The sequence below is a fragment of the Apis florea genome, unplaced genomic scaffold, assembly GCF_048593485.1.
Source record: "Apis florea isolate Af1SG1 unplaced genomic scaffold, ASM4859348v1 contig_3785_pilon, whole genome shotgun sequence".
NCBI classification, from domain to species: domain Eukaryota; kingdom Metazoa; phylum Arthropoda; class Insecta; order Hymenoptera; family Apidae; genus Apis; species Apis florea.
In genome coordinates this window covers 292906-313488 of record NW_028256852.1, presented here as the reverse complement: position 1 = coordinate 313488, position 20583 = coordinate 292906, and the positions used below count along the sequence as shown (strand labels likewise).

At 20.3% G+C, this 20583-nt stretch overlaps 1 protein-coding gene across 10 annotated transcripts in view; it reads right to left on the bottom strand.

Annotated features, from left to right (window-relative positions):
- The window catches only part of Shab (Shaker cognate b), a 73361-nt gene that overhangs the window by 20270 nt on the left and 32508 nt on the right, over window positions 1-20583 (bottom strand). For 9 of the 10 annotated variants that reach the window (XM_086915477.1, XM_086915472.1, XM_086915473.1 and 6 more), the window contains 2 exons: window positions 10661-10744; window positions 1570-1839 (listed from right to left, as the gene is read on the bottom strand). In XM_086915477.1, coding sequence (XP_086771603.1) covers window positions 1570-1839; window positions 10661-10744 — 354 coding nt within the window. The remainder of the gene's footprint in view (window positions 1-1569; window positions 1840-10660; window positions 10745-20583) is intronic. The other variant, XM_086915481.1, reaches the window with a different exon arrangement.

The following is a 20583-nucleotide window of genomic DNA, read 5'->3' as shown; positions in this document are numbered from 1 at the left end:
TTTGCGAAAAATTCTATGTTTGAGAAGATATAAGACATAATTAAGAGATTTGATACATGTATTATATCTTCCTAAAATAATGTATTCTTTTACAATTTATAATAAATATTCTCTAACAAACAAATTATAATAGAAATTTGTATATTTTAATAAATATCGTTTAAATGGAAAAGTTGTTAAATAAATTCATCTGATGATATATTAAAAATGCTTTATTAAAAGTTATTAATAAAAATAAACTAATAGGAATAAGAACTAAAAAATACAAAATCAATAAAATAATATTATTTAGACATGTAATATAAAAATAAGAAAAATACAATTTTTTATCCAAATTTTATAATATTATAAATTTACAAAAAAATTTACGAAAAAATTACGAATAGAATATTTATTAACTTCAGTAAATCTTAATTGTGGTTTTTCTAATATTGTATGTATATGTTAATGTTAATATTATGGATTTTGATACAGGTATTGAGAATATAGATGAAAATGAAGAAGCAAGTTGCATTTATTGCAATCTCTTATATTTATATTTAAAGCCAAATAAGTATTAAATTTAATATTAAATGCATTCCATATAATGCCACAGACAATATACTGATATAACATTTGGACAAAAATGTTTCATTGTGAAATTTATACGGAACAAACTATTTCGTTTTTATGTCTTATGTCTTCCATAATTATATATTCATATATTCTTTTCCATTAATGCAGAAGCTTAAGATATTTATAAAAAAACATTTTAAATAGATTTTTTACTTAAATTTAAAAAATTTATGTTTTTTTAAAAGAATAGAATGTTGAATATAAATATGCAGAAAGATCATTAAAATATTATTTAGTTTCTTTTATACAATCTTCTTTTTCAAAAATGTATTAATCTTTCTCAGTTTCCTATAAATAAATAAATATATATATACATATATTCATACGATATGAGTTAGTACAAGTTATAATAGAAGAAAAACATGAAAAATATTAACAATGATTTTAATTTAAATTATATATATATTGTGTATATATATATATACACACATATATATATAAGGCACTATTTCTTAGAACTATACAATAAATTTGGCTAAGAAGAATACTTATTTTTATTTATTACGAGAATTGATTGTAATATATCCAGAATTGAAAAAAAAAGAATTATATAAAATTTTTATAATTAAAAATATTTATAATAATTATATAAAATTTTTTTTTTTAAATCATAATTGTAGATTTTACATCGATTAAATATCTTTTATGCTTCATAATGATTTAAAATCTTAGATCTCTTTTTTATTATTTTATATATTATAAATTATTGTTAAAAAAATAGAAAATTTCATTGTATATATTTATAAAAAAAATTTAAACATATTATACATGTGTATATATATATATATATATATATAAAAGAGAAGAAAACAGAAAAAAAGAAATATTAATCAATATTATCTATATTGAAACAAAAAAAAAATAAATATAAAGAAAGAAAATAACATCATAGATATTTTATAAGATTGAATTTTTATTTATAGATTCTTGCAATCTATCAATTTCATGCTATACCTGCGAATGGGATGGATGAGTTTGACAGCTGGCATACGTATCGGAGCTGTCTACGCTCCCTTGCTCGTTGTATATTTTTCCATAACTCGTGGTATCCATTGGTTGCAGCGCGGATATCTTCATCTCTGTTGCGAAAATCTGCTGATGTGCGGATGGTTCTATTGACATGACTCCGGATCGCATTGACTTCATTTCCTGGCAGATGGGGTTACGAAAGTCGCTAGTCGCCAGTGGCATTATATTTTCCGCATCTCTGAACTCTTTGTATTCCTAGAAACATGACCAAGGTAAAAAGTCTCGGTTTGTTGAAGACGAACCGCCGCAAACCAAGCGTCGCCTTCAATATCGGACGAATCCTAAAAATTTATATAAAATGGCGTATCTTTCATCAGCAAATGATATTTACTTCTATTAGTTAAAAAATATCAATAAAGTTGCATATCAAAAGTCAAATTTATCTAGTTTTTGTTATTTATTGAAGTTAAGAAAATCGAATCGAAGATAAAATCATCATTGTTAACTTGTGCATAAAATTTTGTCGTCTCATTATTAAATACTTTTTACATAATTAACAAGAAATTTTAATAAGAATCATAATTCAATGGATGTTACAAGATCTCTTCTATAAAATTTTTTTATATTGTTTTTTTTTAGATTTTAAAACTAAGTTTTTTAATTTTTTTAACTAATAGTTTAATAGATTTTTACATTTAATACTTAATACTTTAATACTTTAATATTAATAATTTAATATTAATTATTATTATTATATTAGTATATTAGTATAATTTAATACTAATATTAGTATATTTCATTACTAATTCCAATACTATTCCAATACTAATATTAGTATATTCCATTCTATAAGAAACTATAATTTAAATTCAAGAAAAATATTAATCTAATGACGAAAGCTACGCACATTCATTTAATTGAAAAAAAAATAACTTTTTCATATATTCTATATATTTTATATATTCTAAAAATAGAATAAAAGAAGGAAAAAAATTGATTTATATGCTTTCTAAATAATTGAAAATCTATTTAACATGATCTTCTTACTTTCGACATTATACTCGCCTGCGATCCAGAATCTTTCAATTTGTAAACTCATTTAACAGTAATTTAAACGAAGATAATACATATACAAGTATATATGTAAGCCTGTAAGGTGCAAAAACTTAAGTAAAATAACAGTTGTTTGTTAATTGTATTCCCAAAGCTTGCCAGAACTGACCTATTGGATGCAACAAGTCACAATATGAACATTCATTGAATCATTGCAAAAATTCTATATATGTTAGCTGTTATCGTGCTTGTTATTCGGAATATTTCTGTTTCTAAAAGACAGCATGCTGAAAAGATGAAAAATGAAACAAGCATGTATTGTTAAACCCATTACATGATATCAGATTAATTGGATTTTTCATTTTATTTATCAAATAGAATACAAAATATTTAGATATTTTAATTTTTTTCTTTTTTTTTTTTTTGGTTAAATTTTGTTGATATATTTTATGAATATAAAAATAATACAAAATTTTTTCAAGAGTTGTAAACAATTTTTGTCTAACAAAATTATAAATATGAATTATGGATATGGAAATAATAAGATTTAGATTTATTACGATTAAATATAAGATAAATTAATAATAAATATAATTATTAGATAATAATAAAAGATATCCTAAAAATGATTATTTATTTTAAAAAATATATTTTAGAAAAAATATAAGAAATGGATATCTGAATATATGCACTGAAACAAGATATACTTATTTTTAAATATAATTATGATATAGCATATAGCTATATTTTAATCACTAGATCCAATCTATTGATCATCGATGTTTCTATAAATCTCGAAGTAATTAACTATTTTATGGAATACATTTCTTAGCATTTTAAATATGAGAGACTTTTAATTTCTTTTATAATATTACAAAAATTATAAGAATTAGATTTTTAATTCTTCTTTGATTATGCACAGATTTGATGAATTTATTAATATTTTTTTGTTTACTAATAATAAATTATTTCGATTTATATAATTTGATTTTAAGAATTATGAATTAATTCTAATATAATTTAATTTCTATTTAGGGAATATTTTTAAAAATTTTTTCTAATTTCATTGTATTTCATCTTTTATTTTATAATAATATAATAATTATAATTTTTTAAACATAATAAATAAAAAGTCTAAAATAAAAAAAAAGAAATATTTAAAGATGAAAAGAAATGATCAAAATAAACTATAATCGATTTATAATATTAATATATTTTACTTCTGTATTTTTGTATCTTTTCAGATTTTATAAATAGATTTATTTAAAATTCATTTTTGTCACATATTTTGATCAGTTTTAAGGCATTCCGTTTAGGCACAAATTAATTCAATGATTTATACTTTATGAAGTTGATATCATAAATGATGAATTTTTATGATCATTTTATTTATACATGTATTTCTTATTTAATATATTTTCTTTTTTAATGTTCCCCATCTATATATATACATGTTTATAAAGGAAGATCAATATTCTCACATTGATAATTATGTTAAAATATTTGCATTAATTAATACTTTTAATTAAAATATTACATGATTATATAATATTTATTATATATATTTATTTTATTTATTTATTATATATATATTAATTATATATTTATTTGTATTATTTATTATATAATATTTAAAAAATATATATTATGTATATTTTATATTCTTATTAAAATTATTTTTATAATCTTATTAAAATATTCTTTTTAGATAAATTATTTAATAAATAAGAAAAAAATATTCACATTGTATAAATATGAATAAAAAATTATAAAGAAATAGAGATAAATATAAAAAAAATTTGATAATATTTGATAATTATATTTCATTAAATTTACGAAATATATTTCATAACTTAATATAACAGAAAAAAAAATTTATTTGTGAAATATTATGTGTAAAAAAAGAAAAATACGGAATGTCTCATTAATACATATTATTATTTTGAATTACATCATTATTATTATTCGCAATGAGAAATATTTTTAAGAGATGTATATATTAATATTAGTTTTTTGTAGATAGACATGTTAAGAACACATAAAAATCAACTTTCATTTTTAAATAGAACCGTATATTTTTTTATACATCAATCGATGCAGTTTTTAATTCTTTATAAAAAAATATTAATTAAATGTATATCGAAAAATGATTAATTTAGAATATATTTTGATGTAAATATTATTAAAATAATTGTATTTAATTATTTAACTATATTTATTTATTAATTATTTACTGAAAAAGTTCAATATAATCTATTTACATCTCGACATTTTTTATAGAATAGTGAATATAATCTATTCTATCTTGTGATTTTTAAAATTATTTAAAATTAATTAAAATTTTATTGCTTTATATATAAATCATTTTTTTTTATAAATTTTAATTTTAGTTTAATCTTTAGTTTCTTTTTTTTTATTTTTTTTTTTTACTTTTTTACTAACAATTTTAGATGTTTGTTTAAATAAAAAATGAACGAGATTTTAAACACCAGTAAAAAAAACATTTATTCTTTATTTTTAAAATTATATATTTATTTTTTAATATAAATTTTTTAATATATTAAATATATACAGCAGATAATAATTATGTAGAAAAATAAGTATGTAACTTTAAAAATAAAAAAATAATAGTTTGTTTTTATTATATTTCATAAAGATAATATAAAGTTCATATTTATTTAAATATAATGAATATAAAATATTTTTTTTATTTAAATAGAAAAAAATTTTTTCATTCTCATACATCCATTTTATAAATATTTATATGCAATACGATGGATAATTGATAGATATAAATATTAATGTAAAAATTATTTTTATTTATTTTAATTTTATTTATTTATTTTTATTTTGATACCTTTGGTAACAGAATCAGATTTATTATTAAGCAAAATAGATATGTTCTTAGAATCTGCTGAAAAAAAAGATCTGTAGAAAACCTTGTTATTAAAGCATAAAAAAAGTAATATACATATTAATTTTTTATTTTTATTTTTTTTTTTAATTTTTAATTTAAAAAACTATAAAAATATAAATTAATACAATTTTAAACATTATAATTTTTTTTAAAACAAATATTCTCATTTATATAAGAAGAGTTATTCTTATTTATATAAGAAGAGTTTTGATTTTCATTTAGATAGCATAAAAATCTTTAAATACAGATATAAATTAAAAAATCACTATATTCATTAATTTTTTATAATTCTTACATTATTTGAAAGTTTTTGCAATTCATTATGTTCAATGATTTCTTGTATATATATTTCCATTTTTTAATAATATTTCAAATAAATTTTTGTTATTTATTATATTTAAATTACGAAATTATATTTTTACAAATTACAAAATTACATTTATTACAAATTTAATAAATTATGATTATACTTCGTTTCTGTTCTTTTATAAATTTTTATTCGTATTTATAATAATGCGAATAATTCTCTTTTATTTATTAAATAATTTATATAAAAACTTTTATAGATTATGTATATTATATGTATTTTTTATAAATATTGTTTGAATGCAATTATGCATATTTTTGTAATTATTCAATAAATAATTAGTTTATACATCCACTGAAAATAAAAATTGAAAATTATTGGAAAATTAAAATATTTAATATCTTTCAATTGGATTTTAAATTTTTATTATAGCCTTTGAAGCTTTTTATTTTAACTTTTTAATAAAGTTTTAAATAATTATATATATATATAAAATTTTTATTTATAAATCATATATTAATAAAATTCGAAAAGAATTGAATGTTATTTATAAATCATTTCTTTGACTTCTTTTCATCCATAAATTTGAGATCGTGTATTGGGTTCAAATGATCCAAAATACGGATCGTTATTCATAAAAAGCATACATTCTGTGTTTCAAATTTATCATCTCGAAACAAAGATGCATTGAATTTAATAAAAATTCATTTGAAAATAATAAAAAGAAATTGAAAATTGAAAATGATTAAAAAGAGATGAGAAGATACGACCAATTAAAAAATTGAAATAGAAATTGTACGCTCTGGAAATTGAAAAGTGACGATTGTATAAGTATAACAGTATTATTTATCAACGAAATTCGAGCATTGCCTTTTATTTGGCTACCAGCTCGCGTAACAATGATTTTTGAAAATTATTTGATATGATATAAGTTTGTATATAATTTTTTGTCACGTAAACTTCGATTGTTCATATAAAATTTGATTATCGAAATTTAATAGTACTACGTGAGCAAGTGTCGCAACTGCAGAATCGTATTTGTCATTATTGCATTCATTTCGCCTGATATAACTTTTTTTATATTTCTTCTCTTATTTTTCGCTAAATGATGTATAAATGGATTAAAATCGCTAAAAATACTATATATATTTTATAATTGTTGTTTAACATTAATAATGTTTATTTTGTCAATTATTGTTTAGCAAATAAATAAAATATCTATATATTTTATATTGTATATACACTATTTGAAATTTTCAGAATCACTTTTCTAATTATAGTTACATGGAATTGTTTACTGATTTTGTTATTAAAGATAAAAATATCGATAATAAAAGTATCCGTTACATCGATATATTTCTTTTATTAAATTTAAAAAAAAAAAATAAAATTTTAATAACTTCTTTTTATATTTTATATAATTTCTTGAAATGAATTAAGGATTTTATTTTTTTGGCTGTATTTTATGCAAGTATATAGTATATAGTAAGTATATATTTATCAATTTAAATTTTATTTTTAATTAAACACTTTTTATTAAACACTTTAAAAATGTATCTACTTGTATAAATCAATTAACTGTTAGAACATAGTGTTTCTAGCGATTGCTTTTAGTATGCATTATTTTTAATATACATTTTAAAAGATAAATAAAAAAAAAAAAATAAAAAGAAAAGAAACGAATTATACAATTTTTGAAAGATACCGTAATTAATAATTTGTTAAATAAAAATATAACACGTTGACAAAGACGATTCAACATGGCATTCACTAAATCAGTCAGATTATATGTAATCTTACTCGATCATGCCACGATAATGAGATGAATGAAAATCTATGCATGACTTTTGCTCTATGCAGCCAATGAATTAGTGAAATTGAACTAATAAATCAATCAATATCATTTATTTAAGACATTTAGTCATGGTATAAGATAAATATCTCTAAAAAATAATTTCCTGCTTTCAAAAGAAGAAAATTTTAAAGAAATTCGAACAAAAATAGATATAAAAATAAATATAAATTTTTATCATTAGAAGAAATGTGATAAAAAGAAATATTAAGAAATTATTGAAATTTTTGAAAATTATTATCTCATAATATAATAAAGATATCAATAATTTTGTTCATAATAATAATAAAGAATATAAAATTTTAACATTTACGTTATTACACAATTCTAATATTGTCATATTCTTGTAACTGTTTCAAATAATTTTTAAAAATTAAATTCTCTGTTTTTGATTATTATTACTGTTATTCTATATAATAATTATTTTATATGTACATAAATAAAATAATATAATAAAATAATTAATTAAATAATTTGATGAATTATCATATCAAATTATCAAGTTTACATTAAATTATCAATTATCCAAATATTTATGAATGTCATAAATTATACGTATATTATAAAGTACCAATGAATTAAATACAAGAAATATTTGTATATAATATTTTTTATTGGCAACTTTTTTTATACGATATGTAAATGTTTATAATGTTGAATAAAAATATTTTTATATTTATGATAAAAATTTGAATATACTGAATCTAAATAACATAAGTATCAAGAATAAAAATAAAATAATAAAAAAAATATATATATATATAAATATATATAAGAATAAATAGAATAATATAAAAGTATTTTAGATTATATATCTTGTTTTTAATTTCATTATAAAATTATAATTATTGAAATATTGATATTACGTAATGTATAATATATAATTTAATTGTTGTAACAAATATTTGTTATCGAAAAATTTTCAATGAAATGTTTGATGATGTTCAATTGAAATATTGTTTCATATTAAAACATTTGTTTGAATTATTAACAATTTGCAAACAAATTGCTTGAACATAAGTAAATTCTCTTTTGTATCTAGTATCTCCAACGATTGTCAGCGTGATTCATGCACGAATCTAGCGTGCAATTTTGACATTTATTTTAAACTTGAAAGCAGGAAATTATATATATAGAGAAGAAGAAAAAGAGAGAAAGAGAAAGAAAATAATATATTTGTTTAAATAAATATATATAATAGGCATATGCGAATAACTGCAATTTAAAATATTTTATCACATTATATAAGAAATTATGAAAACAATACATTATGAAAAAATGAAATTAATTAATTGCAATAATGAATAGAATCATTATATATTATAATAGAATCATATTATTGGAAAAAAGAAAATGATGTTTTTTTAATAAAAATTTATAATAGTAATAAGTGACATATTTGTATATGTATATACAATGCAAAAATCGCATAAAAAATTTATTAAAAAATTATTAAAAGAATGATACTTTAATTAAATAAAAATAAAGATAATATTTAAATTGAAAATTGTTAAAAAATAATCAAATAGATAAATTAATTATTAATAATTAAAAAAAAATAATATCTTCATTTTTCTAAATTTGTCTTCAATTCTATTTGTTTCAATTATAGAAATTAATATAGAAATATTAATTACTTAATATAATAAAAAAAAAAGAGTTTACTTCGCAAATACCTAATATTTATGTTACACCCAATAATTAGTATACCCAGTATCACAGAGAGAAAGATATTAAATTTCTAAAACAATAGAATTTTTAAAAATAAGATAATATTTTATATTTTTAAAAAATATAATAATAAAATTAATTCAAGAAATTAGGTTACATTAAAAGAATATGTGATTCAATAAATATAGAAATATTCATTATAAATTTAAAACATTTTTTGGAATATAAGTATAGAATAGAATATAAATATATAATTTTAGTTGGTTTTTTAGAATACAAGTGAATAGAATACGGTTTTCTATTTAAGAAAAATTGAATTTTTCTTAAAAATTTTCCTGTAATTTTTTCTAAATAAAATAAATAAATACTATTAATCTTTTGCAGTCTAAATTTTTAATAAACTATATTATATATTATTAACTTATTATCAACTTATTATAGATTAGTTTTAAACTAGTTAAAATAAATAAAATAAGTCAAAATAATGATATGTAATAAATCTACAAAAAATTAAAAAATGATGTTAGAAAGATTTTTGCTTTCTGCTTTGTCTGCCAAAAAAAAATCTAAAAACTTTTTAATTAAAATGATCACTACATTTCTAGACATGCCACTGTGAACTGGGTAAACTTTCTCCTAGAGTAAACTAGAATACTCTATTTAGAATTAGGTGAAAAAGATTTATATGTGATTAGAGCTAAAGGCTTTCGGGTTTCGTTAAGTGGTGTGATCTCGCTCCGGACATAAACGATGATGACGATGCCCGTGCCTTGACCTATAAAATTGCGAGTTTACACGCAAGTCAAATTAGTGTAAAGGAGAGCTACGGTTGCGTCTAAAGCTTTGAATGAATTGGTATCGTGTCAATGGAAAAGTTGTGCTCTGTTGAAAGTGAGAAGGGAGGCAGTGCATACACCCAGTGGACTATACATATGGACAAAGTTGTGCATCGGCTATAATAGAATGTATATAATAATAGCGGACAAACAATAGAAGCCAGGGGACAAACGAATATACCATCTCGCGTGATAGTATTTATTTTCTCTAACGATCAGACATTATTAGCAAAGACAAAAAGCAATAAAAAGAAATTGTAATATAAAATAATCCAAATAATCCACAGAGAGAGAGAGAGAGAGAGAGAGAGAGAGAGAGAGAGAGAGAGAGAGAGAGAGAGAGAGAGAGAGAAAAGTTAGTCCCCTTGGTCCCAATTCTCTCAACAGCCCATTGGTGTATGTAGTGCCGCCTAAGGAACAATGTTAGTGATCGTAAATACCTTCGTAGTACAAAAGCAACACTCGAATTCGCTAGGTATTTCATCATTTTTCTCGAATTTTCTGCTGTCTTTTTTCTCTTCATCCTACAATGTCACACACACAATTTCCTATTTTACTTTCCGTAACACACAGCTCGCTCTGCTCGGATGCGATCAAATTATTTCGCTCTTTTTTTTTTTTATTATATGAAAATTTCATCTATGACAAATATAATATAGAAATAAATATAGAAATATTTAAGTTGCAAAAATAATTTTCTTTAATTGTTTCGATTTCTCTTATTAGAAAATTATTAAAAAATAATTTTATTAAATTTATTAATTAAATTTGTACTCAAGCTAGAAAATCAATAACAATATTAAATCTTAATTAAAACTTGTTTTTAACTTAATAAGTATTTCTTTTCCGCTTTATAAGTATTCTTTTCCGCATACAAAATAATTCAAGCGCTTCCCAAACGAGCGAACACATTAATTAATCCTTTGAAGCACGCATTCAAGAAAAAAACTTTCATGTGATATTAGTTACCTTGTTTCTAATCGAACAACTGTATCTCGAATAAAAGTTTTCGCAAGGAGTGTCGGTCATTGGATACAGTTATCGCATAATCCTCGTTCCTCATTATACATGTAACAAGCGAGAGATTCTTCAATTTCTATAATGAAATGGAGCACCTATTATCAACGGTGCTTTGAAAGCTAAAAGGAAACACGAACGAGGCAACATATGATCACGTGGAGCCAGAGAGAGAAATTTCTCATATTCAAGGGAAAAAAGGAAAATGTGTTACAATTGTGTCAATTTGTTAAAAAAAGGTTTGTAATGTTTGTAATGCATAAACCAATACGTAAATCGTGGTGTATATAAACTATTTTTTAGAAAAAGATGTAAAACTTTTTTTTAATCTTTTTTCTAGAATTTTAAATGAAAATATGATTTCTTAAATAAAAAGTACATTTTTCGAACTTTCAATTTAGTTCAAATCAATCTATAATTTTGTTGTATATTATTTTTGGTTATATTGTATTATGATATTATATATATATATATATGTACTAATAATAGCTTGGAAAGATTTTAGAATATGTCTCAAGAATTCGGACGGGATCGGTTTGAGAATTTAAATTGAATTATATAATTGTATAATCATAATCATATTGAATCATGAATTGAATCATACATGAAGATAGCTATGTTTTGAAATATATGAAATATTCAAAATTTAAAATGAAATTATAATTGAAACAAAGTTTATTTCGTATATAATGCACTTATATAATGCTATATATGTATAATTCTATATATATAATGCTATATATTATAATATAAACTTACTGATAATTTTTCATCAAATAAATTAACATAAATTTACAAAACATTTACAATTATAATTCTTCAGGAAAAGAGAAATTATTCTTTTTCTTAATCCTTATGGTTTTTGATTTTACCATTCCTTAAAAATATTGATCAAAATTATTATGAATATAATTGTTAATATTTTCTTGATATTATATTGAAATCTTTGTTTTCAGTTAAAAATGTATAAATAATATAAATAAAAATAATAATATTTAAATTTAATAATATATTTTTTTTTATCCAAAAATCACAAAATAATCTTAATTAAATAAAATAAAAAGCAATCATCAAAATGAAATATTTCCATCTTTACTATTATATATATCATTACTATGATAAAATAGAAAAATAAATAATATATGATAATAAAAAGTAAATAGTAATGACTATTATATTAATTTTATTTTTGCTTAAAATTATAAATTATTTGTTAATGAAATTGCTAGAAATAACGCACAAATCTTTTTTTGTCATCGTATAATTTAAGATTTATGTGTTATATGTTATGTATTTTCAATAATTACGTATTTTCCTATTTTATGTTTATTTACATATTTTATATCTTTTCAATAATAAATTATTTCGACAATAAACATTTATATTTATATTTAATATAAATAACATTTATATTTCAAGAAAGTATAGTTGTCGTAATTATTATATTATCATGAACAAATTGTTGTAAATAAATAACTTTAATAGAACGAACCAATTTTTTAAATAAAAGATATAATATTTCTATATTTCCTTAGTTCTTTAATTAAAAAATGAAATTGAAAAAACAAATTTTTATCTTAGATACTTTTGTTTTTAAGATTTTAAGTATAAATCTTAAATAATTAAATCGAGGATTACAGCAAGATTAAGAATAGAAAATATTGTATAGTATGAAAGATATTGTATAGTAAATATAGTTAAAGTATTTTATGATTGATTACAATTCTCTCAAGACAAGTTTTCTTGTATATATTAAAATGTGAAAAATTTGAAATATAGAAATTTCGATAGTGATGTTTTTAATTTTAATATTGAAGGACTATTACAATAAATAAAATATTGCATTTTATAATTTTTATATTATATTTTGGTAATTTAATCGATTTTTTATTTAAAATTAAAATATACATATTAAACTTTTTCTAAAATACATAATATAGAGAAAAATAGAATATTGGCATAGAGTAATTATGTATATATATATATAAAAAATATATAAAAAAAATAGAAAAATATAATAATATATTATTATTATAAAAATATAATAATATTTAATATATAAAAAAAAATTTCATAAATATATTTATGATTATTCACAAAAAATTAATACTTAAATGATTTTAAATAAGTGTTCTACTTCACTTTTTTGAAGACCAATAAGTATTCTATTTTACAAGAGTATTTTATTTTGACAAGAATGATATTTCAATATTTCTAAAAAATCTTATTTTTCTTCATAGTTAAATATATTTTTAAATTTTATTTTTCCATAATTAAAATTTTATTTTTAAAATAATTCTATTAGCTCTGTGAAAAATTAGAATGTGAGAAAACAAAAAATTTATAATATCTTAAACATTCTTTAATATCAATATTAATTTTTTTGTTTATAGAACTTTTAGTTATTATAGATTAGATATGTAAGATTTGAGAAATACGTTAATTATATTAAAAAATTATATTAAAGAATTCATTCATTTAATTTATTCGCTTATATATTTTTCCGTATTATTAAATATTTAGAAAAAAATTATTCTAATGATAGAATGAACTTTATTTTATATAAATTAAAAATTTAATTCATAAAATTTTACATTATATAAAGTGAATACATATACAAACATATAGATTCTTTTCTTTTTTCAATAAACTACAGATATATATTATAAATAAAAATAAAAAATTATTATACGTATTATAAAAATATGAAGTTTTTGACTTAAAATTTTTTTGTTATAAAATTTTAGATAAATGATTTCCTGATATTAAAAGAATTTTTCATTTTAAAATATCATTTTAAAATAAAAAAAAAAAAGATCAATTATATTTATCATACTTATTTAGATATATATTATGCCATTATAATTATTTAATATAATTAGATAATAAATATATTATGTAAAAAATCTTTCTTTTTTATTTTACTTTTTTATTTTAATAAAAACTATGTTATAATTTATATTCTTATACTAAAAATATATATAGACATACACATACATTTATATACACATTTTCTGTAAAAGAAAATTTTTCATGCGTAAAATATTTAATTTAAAACTTTTATCTAAATGAATATTTTTTTTGCGTATTTATTGATACTTTATTGGTAAGTAATTAAATAAAGTTTTATAATTTTAATATTTTTTAAAAATTTTGAGATTCTTAGCATTCATATATAAAATTCCAATCCTGTTCAATTTTTTTTTATTTAACCTGAATCTGAAATAGCTGATATATATCCATAGATGTCAAATATATATACTTTTTATTATTATATATATGTACAATATTTCTAATTTCTCTTTCCTATATTTAGAGTGAATAATTAGAATAGTTAGAGTGAAGAATATAAAAATTTTTTATAAAAAATTCGAATTAAAATGAAATCAAATAAGTAATCTGTTGTTGTTATAAACTATTTTTTTAATCTTTTATTTGAAAATAAAATTTTTACCACCACTATTTCCGAATTCGTTAGCATATGTTTACAAGGTACAAGGTATACAAGGTTTTCAAGTATAAGTATAATGAAGTATTAATTGAGATATATTATTTATATACGTATATACTGTAGTAACAGTGAAAACGCATCGTGAAAAGAAATTAATATATGGATGTCACAATTGTTTTTCGTTTTTTACATAAAAAAAACTGATTATAATGCTATTTTTAAAATAAAATATTTTTTTTTTCATATCTTATATGTATAAAAAAAAAACGAATTTTAATTTTAATTTTTTTAATCCATTATATGTCATATTATTATTAACATAATCAAGAGGAAAAAGGGCAGAAGTAAAATCAATAAACTTTATTTAAAATAAAATAAAACAATATAAATATTTAATATCTCAAACTGCATTTAAAATAAAAATATCAAAATCGATGTAATGATTTTTCGAACAACAATATGACGTCTCCCACTTTTATTATATATTATTTATTCATATATTATTTATTAATACCAAAAAAAAACTGTTTTAATTATCACTTCTTTGAAGTTAGTTCAAAATTAATTTTATTAATTATTTCTAACCTCAATAAATTATTTATTGGACGAATTTCAATAAACAAATAATCAATCGAATTATAATCGTTTAAAATTAGATTTAAAATTAATTTTATTTGATTACAAGAAAATTTCTATCGAATATAAGAATGGACATCGAATTATGTCGAATTACTATTATAAATACGAGCTAAAAGATCAACAATAAAAATTACAACTGCCGATAATTCCAATGATTCAATTATTTCATTCTTATAACCAGTATTATTAATACATGTGTATAATAATTATATATACAGGCAGTGTTTTGAAGAATTGTTTTTTAATTAACATTGAATTGTAACAGTATATCTATCAAATTTGATTACTCATTTATTATAGGAAGATTGTTAATAGTGATTTATTTTTTCAAGAATCATATTCAAGAATATTACTTTTTGTTACTTTCTAAATCATTTGTTAAACATTAAATTGAGCGTCAATTTTCTTGCGTATTGTTTATCAACAATAATAATTAATATATTCTAATATATAGTCTATTATAGAGAAGATTATCACGGTCTTTAAATAGCCTCTGTAAAAAGTAGTACCTAATGAATTTTAAGAATTAATAAATACATTATATATTTTTGTTGAAATATTTGAAACTTCGAAGACGATCGATATATTGTAATATAATTCATCGATATACATAATTTTTTAGAAAAGATTTCTTTTGGACAATTAGAACTATAGAATTAACTAGAAAAACATAGGTATCAGAAAATTAATTGATATTAAGAAATATAATATAACATTACTGCCATTTAAAAAATAAAGAATATTTTTCATCAACATGACTTTCTATATATATATGCTACAAATTTAAATTAATTTCGTCCTATTAACAGATATTAATAATAATAGAGCTCAACAAAATATCATATATGGAAATGTATGCATATAACATGCATAAAATAAAACTATTCTCATTGTTTTTAATTAAATAAAATATAATACTAATTAATAAGCGACTGAAAGAATGATGCAATGAAGCAATCTAGTCAAGATATTGTTCTAGCTAGTTTAGCTCGCACCTCATATGCATTATTGATTTGTAATATAATTACAGTACTACTGCTAAAAGATCAATAATGTTTTCGACGAAACTAAAAAGAAAAGAGAAAGGTAAAAAAAGAAAAACAAACATTTGAACATATCGCTACAATTTTAAATCCGGCCAATGTTTTTTTGAATCGCAATACGTACATATATATTTTGTTGAAGTGGAAAATACGCGTTTTTTCATAGAAGATAAAAAAAAAAAACATTAAGCAATATGACACAATGAAAAAATAGAAAAACGAAACGGAGGAGATGATTGATGTAATAGTAGAAACATATCTCTGAAAAGTGCGATCGAACAGCGCTTTTCTCGGATCGAGCACGGCAAGGTCCGACGTCCAAGTACACCGCGGCCTCATACCCCCAGATAATTGTCCATTGTCACATTTGTATTTTCTTTTTCGTCTCTCGCACTTCATTTTCATTTTCATTTTGTCGTTGCCTTTCTTGTGGCTGCCCGTTGCTACGAAAACTTGCAGAGTTTCTATCTTGTCGGACTTTGCCAGGAAAGATCAGTAATTATTCGTTGAACATATTAACTGTTCAATTGTTGAAAATCTTAAATCTTTTACTTTTAATCTATTTTTTGTTTTTATCTTTATTTATTTTTAGTTTTACGAGGATCGAACCAATCAAAGACAGTTTCGTGGATTTTGCTCGATTCTTTTCAACCGATATACACATGCAGCAAAAGAAAACGAGATTCGGCAAGGTCCGACAGTAGCAGGATAATTCGTGTGTGACCAATGTTTCGGCGGCTTTGTTCAATGGTGATGGTTCAATGCGCGCTGTCGGACATTGCCTGTAACATATCGACACGAAATCCGTCAGATGAAAGAATGAATCTGAACTTATTATTGGATCACGAGTTGCGACACGCCGTTGTCTGCAATAATTTTTTATAGCATTTTTTTCTTTTCTCTTTTTTCCATTGATTTTTGTTTTAAAAATTGATTATCATATTTTTATAATTTTTTGAAAATAGTTACCATTAATAATAATATAGTATTTGTATTCTCGTTTTATGAAAAAAGAATATGCAAAGATATAGAAAATAAAAATATATAGTACTATTGCAGTCAATTGCGTAAAACAATAAGATTTCCAAAGAAATCCAAAAAGAATTAATATTTGGAGTTTAATGAATACAATATTCTAGAATAAAACAGTTACTAAATCAGATAACGAATTTTCTTTTTTAAAAAATATTTAATTTATGATGAAAAAATAATACATATTTTTATTGTTCAATTAATGAATAACAATTTAATATGACAAATCTATAATTTTATGGAGCCTAACAATATAATTATTTTTATGTCTTTAATAATATGACATTTTTTCTTAATTAAAATTAATTTTTATATAATTATACTGGATTAAATATATTTATCATTTCAATACTATACAAAAAAAATTATCTTATTGTGTATAAATTATTTTTTATATAAATTACAGAATATCAAATGCGCAATTATATGAATAAAAATTGATTGTACGTATGAAAAATTTAGAAGAGTTGTAGTTCAATCGAAATTAATATTTCATGACATGAACACGATGGCATTATTTAATAATATTTCTACACTCCGTGAATCCTAGAAATATAGAGTTGAGATAGTTGAGATCAAAATAACTTAGATTAATTTATTCAAATTTATATTTTCTTAAAAATACCATTGCTATACAGATCGTTATCGTTAATTGAGTTAATTGTATAAAAAGTGACTTAATCATAGGATTGTGAAGATTAATTATTGATATTATAAACAATATGATGAAAATCGACAAAATAATCTTCAACGTGAAGATAAGAAAATCAACATCGTAAGTCTATTGTATAGAATTTATATAAAAATTTAATGATCTAATAAAAAATATATTAATTTATTTATCTTATTCAAGATGTTTTCAATGTGATATAAGTGATTACTAATTATTGTGAGTGCATTGTATACACACGTGATGTACATATAAATGTGATCAATATTTCGATTTATAGAAATTCACATTTTTGCCTAAATTTCTGTGCCTCACGTGTTTTCTATGGAAAAGAAAAGCACATTCATTCGTCGTTCTATAAGCAAGCATTCCAAGACCGCAATAACATATGAAAAGAAGACTAATAGTCAAAAATAAAATTTGAATCCTGAATCATTGGATCAAATGGAATCATTAGACCGACGCGTTTCCCGACGAAAAAATACTTGTACGATAACGCCATTTCTATATATGAATTCGATGTCTTCGCTGTTCTTTCATCTTAACGATATTCTCAATCCTCTCATTTATGAACATTTGTTTTTCATTTCAATTTTTAATTAATTATTAATCAATAATAAATTTTCTATTTAATATTAAATAATATTTAAATAAAAATTGTTTTTTTTATTTTAACAATAAAAAAAAAGCCAATAATATGCGTGTTATGATGAAAGGATTACAGTTCTCAATGACTCTATTACCTTCAATTCATTGAATTTAAAATAAAATATTTATATTTTACACTATTATTTATAAAATAATTACACACTATTTATAAAAATATATAACATTACAAATGAGAATTTAACAATTTCCAAATGAATTTTAAAGAAAAATTTGTTTTCCAAGAAAAACGAGTTAAAAAAAATAATAAAAATAATAATTTGAATTATCAAATTTTATTGAATTGAAGATATGTAATTGTTAAAGAATTATTGAATTTAAATAGCGAATAAAAGGGAAAAGCGAATATTATAAGGAAAATTAATGTTATTCTTTCGGGCTCCGCAGATCGACGATTTATTCTTGAAATAAAAAATATATTGCATAGATACGATTTGAGAAACGATATAGATGATAACATTCTCTAAAAAGAATTGTCGGAAAACACGCGACCAAATAATTTTAAAATTCGAAAATTGCGCAAACCTTTATTCGAAACTTCTATACCTCACAGTGCAAGATTACTCTTTAATATATTTAAAAAATAATATTATAAAAAAAAGAAAAAACATAATATTTGAATATATTATTTTATATTTATAAAAAATATAATAATTTGTAATAATAGTTTGTAATAAATTAAAAAAGTTTTTTGTTTAAACATATTTATAATATTAAAAATTTTACATATATATATATATATATATGTTAATTCCATTAACACTGGTAGGTATAGATGTGTTTATATTAAAAAGAAATTTGTGTTACATTAGAAAATTTTTGTTAAACTGTATGTATTATATAAAACAAAGTTAACCATTTATTATTAATATATATTCTTTTATAATTTTCATGCCAAAAAAATATATAAAAAAAAAATATATAAAAAAAAATTCTTAAAAAATATTAAAATATTGACATAGTTATTTGAAAAACAAAAATCGAGTTTCATATATTTTTACATACATTATTACAATATCATTTCAATATGTTATCGAGTAAATATTTTAACAAATAATATTCGAAACATTTAAAAAAGATTAAAAAAAAAATTTTTATTGAGAAATTTATTTAATCATTACGTGCCAGATTTGATTTCCAAATTCTGGTAACAATTTCGTTGATATAAAAGAAGTTGTACATAAGTTTATAAGACATCAATTAATTCATCCCAAGTATTCCGTAAAAAAAAAAAAAAACGAGCAAACATATATAGGTAAGAAGTTGCACATCGAACAATTTGTGTGCTTTATCTTATTCCTTTTTTTTTTTTTTCTTCAATAACGCTCGATGTGTTTTCTTCTCATAGAAAAAAAAAAAACGAAATAGAAAATTGTTTATACTAGGCGTGCTTGGGTACATTGTGTCATTCATCATTGAGATCCAAATTTATCATTTTAATAACACGGCGGTGTGAAAAACAAAGTTGTGCCGTGGCTGTTCGATACTAATAAATTTACATCAATTCAAACAAGAACGATATCATTGGATGCACATTCTTTCCAATAGATATTACACCGATGATGAAAGCATATATTTGATGCAAACATGTATATAAGTAATAAATAAAAACAAAAAAAAAAAGATGTTCACATAACAAAAAAGCGAGTGTATTTGAAATAAATATACAAAATTTTCTTTTTTTCGATATTAAATTTAAATATGTATCTGTCATATCAAACGCTTTGTGCATTATTAACGGTTAATCTTGCAGAGACAATATTTTATTATTTTTATTAGTTTCATTATTTTAACTTATAAACTTACATTACAACTTAAAATGTTAATTCATAGTTTATCGTTCAT